The 9,382-nt window shown below is 41.0% G+C and overlaps 1 protein-coding gene across 1 annotated transcript in view; it reads left to right on the top strand.

Moving 5' to 3' along the window:
* Positions 1 to 499: 499 nt before the first annotated feature.
* TCP11L2 (t-complex 11, testis-specific-like 2) overlaps positions 500 to 9,382 on the top strand; it is a 41,415-nt gene continuing 32,532 nt past the window's right edge. The window contains exons 1-2 of the mRNA XM_006897543.1: positions 500 to 669; positions 4,872 to 5,007. Coding sequence (XP_006897605.1) covers positions 513 to 669; positions 4,872 to 5,007 — 293 coding nt within the window. The 5' untranslated portion in view covers positions 500 to 512. The remainder of the gene's footprint in view (positions 670 to 4,871; positions 5,008 to 9,382) is intronic.

The raw sequence follows: 9,382 nt of genomic DNA, 5'->3' as shown, positions 1-9,382 counted from the left end.
GATCAATCCTTGGAGAGGGTCGTCATGCTTGGGAAGGTGGAGGGACAGCACAGGAGAGGAAGACCCTCGATGTGATGGATTGGTCCAGTGACTGGGGTAAAGGGGGTAGGTGTGTCAGAGACAATATCCTGGCAGGGTTTGGAGTTGTACATAGGGTCGCTGTGAGCCTCAAGCAAATTGATGGCACATAGCAACAATATGTTTAGCTTTACAGATGGAAGAAAAAGGGGTGTGTGTGTGTGTGTGTGTGTTTTAAAGATGTTGTCACTGAGAGCTGCTTCTCCACATTCACACTGGCTGAGCCCTGAGTAAGCATACACTGTAGATGTAGAATGTCTTTCCCGATTCCGAAAGGCCTGGGGAAGGCCCGCCTGGGTCCTGGGGGAAGGAAGAGGTCTTTGTCTGCAGGCTTTTCTCACGCTGCCATGTCACCAGGGGACGTCGCTCAGAATGCTCAGCGAGGGCGTGTTTGTCTCTGCAGGTGATCACTGTGCACGCTCAAGGGACTCACGATGCCCCTTAATGGCGAGAAGCAGTGTGTGGGTGAGGACCAGCCGAGCGACACAGACTCTTCCCGGTTTTCCGAAAGCACGGCTTCACTCAGTGACTATGAGTGCTCCAGGCAGAGCTTCACAAGCAACTCCTCCAGCAAATCCAACTCTCCTGCTTGTAAGCCCCCAGGGGGGCAGGGGCTGGGGAGTGGGGTGGGGAGTGCGGATGCTTCTAGACGTGTGTTGGATTGTAAAACTCAGAGACAGGTGAGAGCTAAGCATGAATTGCTCCTCCTTCCTGGATGTTTCAGAGGCCAGTGCGAGGGCACTGCCGCTGTTTTCTGCATGTTTGCGGGAGTACAGCCCCTCAGGAGTGTACAACCACTGAGTTTTATGTCATCCCTGTCCCGAATGTGCTTTGGCTTTGACTATTTAATCAAGTTCTCCAGCTCAACCATCCCCTATCCTACCCGAGAACTGCATACCTGACCCTCTGCTGTTGAGTTGATCCCAACTCAGAGCAACCCTCCATGGGCTTTCCAGGCTCCCAGTCTTCATCGAAGCAGGCTGCCTCCTCTTTACCACAGAGCAGCTGGTCGATTTGAACTGCTAATCTTTTGCTTACCAGCCCAACAGTAACACTCAGAAAACAAAAACCATCAAATGTGAAGAGACTCTTAGCAAATCTTTTCATTGGTTTTGCCCATTTTTCTCCCCCAGAGGCACTGGTGGATTCAAACCACCCGAGATGCCTGGCCTTTGGGTCAACAGTGCAGCTCCCTATAAACAACTTGAGAACACTTCCTGTTCCCTTCCTCAGGGATAAACCCCAGTTAGTCTTTTCTGATTGTTCTGAATTAGGAAGAAATGAATGTGTCTCAATTCAAAGGGTCAGGCAGGAAGTGAAAGAATCTAAAGGGTTTCCTGTCAATTGCAAAATTGTTGTGCAAATCACCCCTGAAAGATGCCCACAGCAAGAACTCCAGGAAAGTGAGAAAGAGTGAAGAGAGTTGCCCTGGTGAAGAGAAACACGTTTTTAAATTTGTCTGTGTAGATATTAGAGATATGGAAAGTGGATTTTTTTTTTAGCTTTTAGAGTGGCATCTTATATAAGCAGTATAATACCTTAAACCAGGAAAGCAAGTGTAGAAAGAACTGTTTAATATGATCAAATGCCCACATCAAAAGTTTGCTTATTTGTATCAGTTTTCAATGTCCTGTTAAAGATTTAGAAGGTACATAACTGTGGGAAAAGAAAATACTGCTTATGATACTATCTCAAAACAACTGGAAATACTTCGTCATATCTTAATCCTATCTTTAATATATGTAAATTAATTGTAATGTACGTGTATGTATACTGGCATTTGTGTGTGTGTGTGTGTAGCTGGATTCTTTTTATGTAGTATTATAAGTAAAACATATATTGATTATCATAGATTTTAAAAATAATATTTGTATGAGTTAGGTTTTGTGTCTTGTTTTTTGGGTTTTTTTTGTTTTTTTTTTTTTTATGAGTTAGGTTTGACTTATGTCAGTGGGTTTGGTTTTTCTGGTTGCTATAAGAAAACAAAAATCCTCACCACTGGACCTATTAGGCAACATCAAGATAGATGGAGAAAAGATTGAGACTGTAAATGTCTTCGTCTTACTTGACTCCACAGTGAGTATATTTGGCACTAGCAATGAAGTGATCAAAAGATGTATTGCACTAGGAAAATCTGAGGTCAGAGACCTCTCCAAATTATTGAGGTGCAGTGATGTCAGTTTGAGGGCTAAGGTGTGTCTGATTCAGGCCATGGTCTTTTCAGTGCCTTTGAACTGTGGTGTTGGACAAAAATGCTAAATAGCCTACAACTGCCAAACGAACAAACAGATGTCTTGGAGAAGGTGCAGCCAGAGGACCCCTTGGGGATAAAGATGATGAAGATTCGTCTCACATACTATGGGCTTGTTGCTAGGAGAGACTATTCCTTGGACACAGACATCATGCTTGGAAAGGTGGAGGGATGGAGGAGAGGAAGACCCTCAACCAGATGAATTGACACAGTGACTGCAGTAATAGGCTCAAGTGTGTCAGAGATGGTGAGGATGGCACAGGATAGGACAGAGTTCCCATCTGTTGTTCACAGGGTTGCTGTGAGTCATACTCAACTTGATGGCAGTGAACAACAACAACTTCTGCAGAAGGCAGTAATAAATTTACTGGTCGAATTCTCCCTTCCTTACTGGAAACCCAGTTTAATTCGCAGCTAATGTACCTCATGTACCACACTCATCTTTCGCTAGAGACTTTTTTTTGTTGCTTTCTTGCAGAGCAGAGGTCTGTTGGCTTAGGGATAAGGAAAGACACTGCCATCCCAAAGGCACATGGTTTGGATCCACCAGCTGTTCTGGGGGATAAAAAAGAAAAATCTCTGCTCATGTGATTTGCTGCTTCTGAAAACTTGCTGGAGGATGAGCTATGAGTTTGTTCTGAGTTGCTGATATGTAACAACATCAACATGATACTGATCAAGTGTCAGTGCTGCTCCTAGATTAAAGATGAACAGGGGAAAGGCCTATTGGTCTGCTTCCAGAGATGAGGCAGTGAAAACTGTGGAGGTAACAGAGGCTGGTTCCATCCGTCATCAACCAAGGTCATGGCCCAGGGTTGGCCTGCGCTTCAGTCTTTGTACATGGAGTCACTGTGAGCTGACAACAGTGCTACGGCTTATAGCACAGCACTTCTTCATCAGGTGACTAACGCACACATACACTTAACCTTGTGTTTAGCTAAGTTATAATTTTTTTGTTTATATGAATATTAGGTTTTTAGTATCATGGTGCATGAATCATTTATAATCTATAGTTCCTTTGAATATAATTGAATTATTGGACCTACAGCACAAACATTTGTAAGGAGTCTTATAGTACTGGAATGGTGGCCAAAAAGTTCACCAGCAGCAACCCCAGGCTTCTGTGCCTTTTCTCAATCTTAATCTTAGATGGAATTGAGGTATCTGCTAACAGCATCCTGAAGAAAGTTTTACTTCTTCTAAAACTTTCAGTGTGTCACTCTTTTTCTCCATTTTATGCATTTATTATTATTATTTAGTAGTAGTAGTAGCAGCAAAGTATTGCCAGTCAACTGTGTGAGGTCATATTTTTAGTTAAAAGAAGCTAATGATTTTAATGCTGGTTTTAGGAAGACAGAAATTATTAAGGAACTAGAATGCTTTGTTACCTCCTACTGAGTAGATTATCCAGCTTATTTTTAGTATCAACATTTATTGAATTCTCCCTATGTTCCTAACATAAATTGTCTCATTTAATCTCCATAGGCTTATCTTAAGCTATTCCTCAATGACCACCATTAGACAAATATATAAATTGAAACTAAGTATTGTACTATAATGCCTATACTTTTACAAATGATAATTTTTTTAAATCAATTTTTATTCAGAATCTGTATAAGTTAATGGGAATTCTTAATTACAAAAAAAAAGCAGCCTTATCAATTCAGTGCATATAAATAGTGATGACTAGAAACTTTCAAAATCTCCAGCAAAATAGAAAAAATCTTTAACATAATAGACCTTTATCGATATGATTCTTAGGAACATTTGAGAATTAATTTTAAAATATACGAATTCAAAAGACAAATTGCATTGGGAAAATCTGTGTTCAGAGACCTCCCCAGAGTACTGTGAAACTAAGATGTCAGTCTAGAGACTAAAGTGCACCTGATCCTGGCCATAGTCCTTGCAATTACTTGCTATACATCAGAAAACTGGACAGTGACTAAAGATGACAGAAGAAGAATCAATGCCTTTGAGTTGTGGCGCAGGAAAAGAGTATTGAACATACCATGGACTTCCAAGAGAACAAATAGGTCTGTCTTGGAGAGGGCGAAACCAAGTTTCTGTTTGGAGGCTAGGATTTTGAAGCTCCCTCTCACATACTTAGAGCACATGGCCAGGAGAGACCAGTCCTTGGAGGACAATATGCTTGGAATAGTGGAAGGACAGTGAAGGAGAAGAAGACTTCAGATAAGTTGGATTGACATGATAACTGGGACAATGGGTTTAGGTGTGTCAGAGTCAGTGAGACTGGCTCAGGACAGGGAAGGAAGGGTTCAGAGCTGCTGTACTGTACATAGGGTCACTATGAGATGCAGTTGACTCAATGGTACATAACAAAGTAACTGAAACTATCAAAGGAGTTTACAAATGTTTGAGGTCTTTATTCAGCAGTATTTATTCTGTGTAACATGTATTCTCTTTCCTTGTAAAACCTAAAAATAAATGTGCATTTTAGAACATAAACTCTTCATGGAGAGACTTAATTGGATGGCAACTTTTCTTCTAGAAACATTAACTGGCTTTGGTTTTCTTTCAGCAACAAGCCCTCCTCGGGTTGTAACATTTGATGAAGTGATGGCTGCAGCAAGGAACTTATCAAACATGACTCTTGCTCATGAAATTGCTGTAAATGAGAACTTTCAATTGAAACAAGATGCCATCCCGGAGAACAGGTAATCTGGAGGGTTACATACATTGTGCTGAAGTTTTTGTCTGCTTCTCTCTCTCTCTTGTACCCAGACAATACACACACACATACTCACTCACCCACTAACTCACTGTTCTTATTCAACATTCTTATATATTACCTATACAACAGGAGTTATTTTGTTCTCCTAACAAGTACACTTGAGTTCTAAAGAAAATCTTCGAGGGTACGTGTACCTGTAGTCATGAGGATTCCGTTCAAATACCCCTTACTAGGGTAAACTGTACCTAACCTTGCTGAACCCATTAAAGCAACAACTGAAAGAAAGTGAAATCTGTTGCCTCAAGAAGCTGCTCTGTGACACCCCCCACCCCCACCGCTGTGCGTGTCAGGGGAGAACAGTGCTCTGTGGAGTTGTCAGTGGCTGGTTTTTCAGATGTCGATCACCATGCCCTTCTTATGGTCAACCTTAGGTTAGAAGCTGGGCATGTTAAACAGCTATACCACCCAGGGGCTCCATTATACCCACTTCTTGTGGTTTTCTGCCTTCAGGCCTTCAATGTAGAGCTGCTTTCTTTCAGCCTTTGAAGGCAGCTCACTAGGACTGGGCACCAGCAGGTGAGTTCAAGACCCCAGCCTTTTGGACAACAGCCAGGTGCTTAAATGTTTGTGCAACATAGCACCTCTGGTTTTGTTATGCTGTTCTGTGCCCTTGAGTCAACTATGACTCATAGCAACCCTATGAACAATAGCTGTGAACCCTGCCTTGTCTTGAGTCAATGCTATATCTACTAGTCTAAGAGTGCTCTGTTGTTCATAGTTTTCAAAGGCCTGTGAAATTTGGAAGTGGGTGGCTGACCCTTCTTCATAGGGCTCCCAGACTATACTAAATCCCTTCTTTGAAGACTCTTGCAGTCCCTTCCTATTTTCCTTTTGGTAAAATATTTGTTGCAGAAGATCAGGGAATGCAGCCTTGGTGTGGATTGGTTTCACTTCCTCCAAGACAGATTTTCTGTTACACTTAAACACTCAGGCTTTTTATTACAACCTGCAAGACCTCCCTTGCCAGCCCTGTCCCTTACTGCTTTCCCTCTTGCTTGCTGTACTGCTGCCGCCGTACTGACGTCTTTCATGATTTTGGAGTACATCAAGCTTCATCCTGCTTCAGGGAGTTTTCTTCTTCTTTTTTTTTATTTTATATGGGTTTGCATATGAAAGTTGCATACAGTGTGTTTCATGCATTCCTCCATTCACACTGTGTTTCATATTATCATTCCCATACATTGTGTTTTATAAAATTAATCACCATTGATCCAGGCCCACCACCGTTACCTTACTTTTTCAGATCCCCACTGGATCTTTCCTAATTCCATAACCCCCTCACTCTTTGTCCATCAAATGCTGTGACCTCAGGGTTTATTCCTCTCCCCTAGGCCTTCACACATCCCCATTCAATGTTAACTCTAAATCTTGGAAGTGGCATCACTACCATGTTGCTTATTCAGTATTTCTTTTCATTATTTCCTCAAAAGGAATCATTTTATTATTTATCTTAATGATGTTTGGCTCCCTTCTGCTTTTTGTCTTTGCTATAATAATAAAGAAGCTCCTTGAGACCTGAGTCTTTGTTTTCCCTACAGGACTGCCAGTGTCTAAATCGGGCTGGCACATAAGAGACGGTCAATAAACGCATACTGACTGATGAAACTGAATTCTTAGTGTTAAAATTTGTGTGCTTTATGCAATACAGAAAAAAGACAATTTTGAGTTATTTGACAATTTTGTGTTATTTTATATAGCAAATCTAAGAATAGCATAGGCCCACTGTCATCAAGTCAGCTCCAACTCACAGCCACCCTCCATTAGGTTTCAAGGCTGTCAGTTTTAAAGGAAGGAAACGGCCTCATCTTTCTCTAGTGTTGCTGGTGGTAGTCCAGCAGATAACCCACCATTCCACCAAGGCAGCTGATGAAATGTTGCTCTTCTTAGATGCCATCAAGTCAACTACAACTCATATAGAAATATAGAGAAGTACAATTTTGAGGTATCTGTACTGTAAATTCATAGTAAAGGTGCTTTTGAATCAGATAGACCCCGAGGCTTGAATCCTGGTTGTGCTTTGGCCTTGACTGAGCCTCCCATTCCCCAGGGATAAAATGCAGCCACGGTCCCCACTTCAAACCCGTGAGATGAGCTCATGGATATAAACAAGCTTGGCTCATGGTACATGCGGACAATGGAAAAAGCCATTCTTCCTCCTTTCTTTTTCTGTCACAGCTAGAAAATGTGAAATAAAGGAGCCAGTTACAGAGTTGGGACATGTTACCTTTGTTAAAAATGAAATAGCTTGTTATTAGCTCTTGCTATTCAAATGGTTTTCCACAGTGACCATGCTTTTCTGTTTTTATATTTAGCTGACTCTAGCATTAGCTTTATTTTCTTTTATGACATATTTTTATTTGTTTGCACACTACCATTAATACACATTGTATTTCATGTATATACATTGTATTTTATACAATCTTTACCTGTATTTAGTTCATGCATATTGTGTTTTTCCCCCCTCCTTACATTCATCCTACTGGTAGTACTGTTGTGGTTGTTGTTCTGTGCCATCAGGTCGCTTGTGACTCATAGCAACCCTATGTACAACAGCCCTAAACCCTGCTCTGTCCTGTGCCAATCGCATTGTCTCCAATACACTCATCCCGATTACCCCAGTCACTGAATCAATCCAGCTCGTAGAGGGCCTTCCCCTCCTGCACTGTCCCTCTACCCAAGCACCAGTCCCTCCTCACAACATGTCCAAAGTATGTTAAATGAAGCCTCAGAATCCTTGCCTCCACAGTGAACACAGAAGAAAAGCGCAAGCACATTAAAAGCCTCATTGAGAAAATTCCCACGGCCAAACCTGAGCTCTTTGCCTATCCCCTTGATTGGTCCATTGTGGACTCAATATTGATGGAACGCCGAATTAGACCATGGATTAATAAGAAAATTATAGAATACATAGGTGAAGAAGAAGCTACATTAGTTGATTTTGTTTGTTCTAAGGTTATGGCTCATAGTTCACCTCAGAGCATTTTAGATGATGTAGCCATGGTACTTGATGAAGAAGCCGAAGTTTTTATAGTCAAAATGTGGAGACTATTGATATATGAGATAGAAGCTAAGAAAATTGGTCTTGTGAAGTAAAACTGCTTTTAGTCTTCTCTTTGATACTTCTTCTTTCCCACCATTCAGAGGACTTCGAATTTTTCTTTGTCCTCAAAGACATTTGTGAAATCTGTAATTTTTTTTTCAATGTAGAAAATGTGAATTTTGTTTTGTCCTCCAATTTGGTGATGCCCCTGTGTACTCCCTTGGTTGTAAATTCATCTGAGTCTTATCTTGGTTTTCTTTATACTCACCAGGTACAATTACTGGTATGTTTTATAAGCCGCAGCTACTGTACACAGCTATCTGATATAATCTTGTTCTGCTGATTTGTTTTTGTAAATATTAAAATGACTCCCCAATTCTTTTGCAAAAAAAAAAAAAAGAATCCTTGCCTCCAAGGAGCCGCTGGTTTAACCCTTTTCCAGGATGAATCTGTTTGTCATGAAAATGTGTAAGCCTCATACCTTACTATCACCATTTTGGATAGCCACTTTCTGATTTTCCCATCCCTGTTCAACCAGTATTTTCTGAGGGAACAAGCATGGCCCTTTTACTGAAGAATCTTCTGGTCAGTTTGGAAAGTTTTTGAAAAATTACGATTTTAACAAAAGTCTACAGTAAAGTTGGATTTATATTCATTCATTATTGCACATTTTCCTCCCTATACCTCCCAGTTCACTTTTTAAAATTTTTTTAAAATTTTATTATATTTTGTGTGTGTACCGTCAAGTCAGGTCTGACTGGTATAGGAGGAGATTGCCCCTCCTTCTCCAGCAGAGCATCTGATGGATTTGAACCATGCGCCTCTGGGATTTCAGTGCAGCTTCTTGCCACTAGGCCACCAGAGCTCCCCCCAGTTCACTTTTTTTAAAGAATAATAGTCATTCATTGTTGTATCGTTTCCTCCCTCTCCTTTCCCCTTCCCCAGTCCACTTTACTGTGCACCTCTTATTCTGGACTGCTGTCACGCAGATTAATGCATAATCATATATTCCTTTTAAACAGTTCTTTCCTTGATCTGTTCCAACGCAGTATTCATTATTTATCCCCTCTTTTCTTGGTTTTCCCCCAACTCCCATATGAGTGCTTTATAGCAGTAGTGTTATGCAGTGTTCCTTTTGTGACTGAGAGATTTCACTCAGCATCATGTCTTCAAGGGTCACTCACATTATGTAATATTTTGAGTTCCTTGTTTTTCAGTGCTGCATAGTATTCCACTGTGTGAATATACCATAGGTTTT

Source organism: Elephantulus edwardii, unplaced genomic scaffold (genome assembly GCF_000299155.1).
Source record: "Elephantulus edwardii isolate Elephantulus edwardi_28Jun2011 unplaced genomic scaffold, EleEdw1.0 scaffold00211, whole genome shotgun sequence".
Classification (NCBI taxonomy): Eukaryota; Metazoa; Chordata; class Mammalia; order Macroscelidea; family Macroscelididae; genus Elephantulus; species Elephantulus edwardii.
The sequence above is the reverse complement of the archived record's forward strand: the minus strand, read 5'-3'. Positions and strand labels throughout refer to the sequence as shown.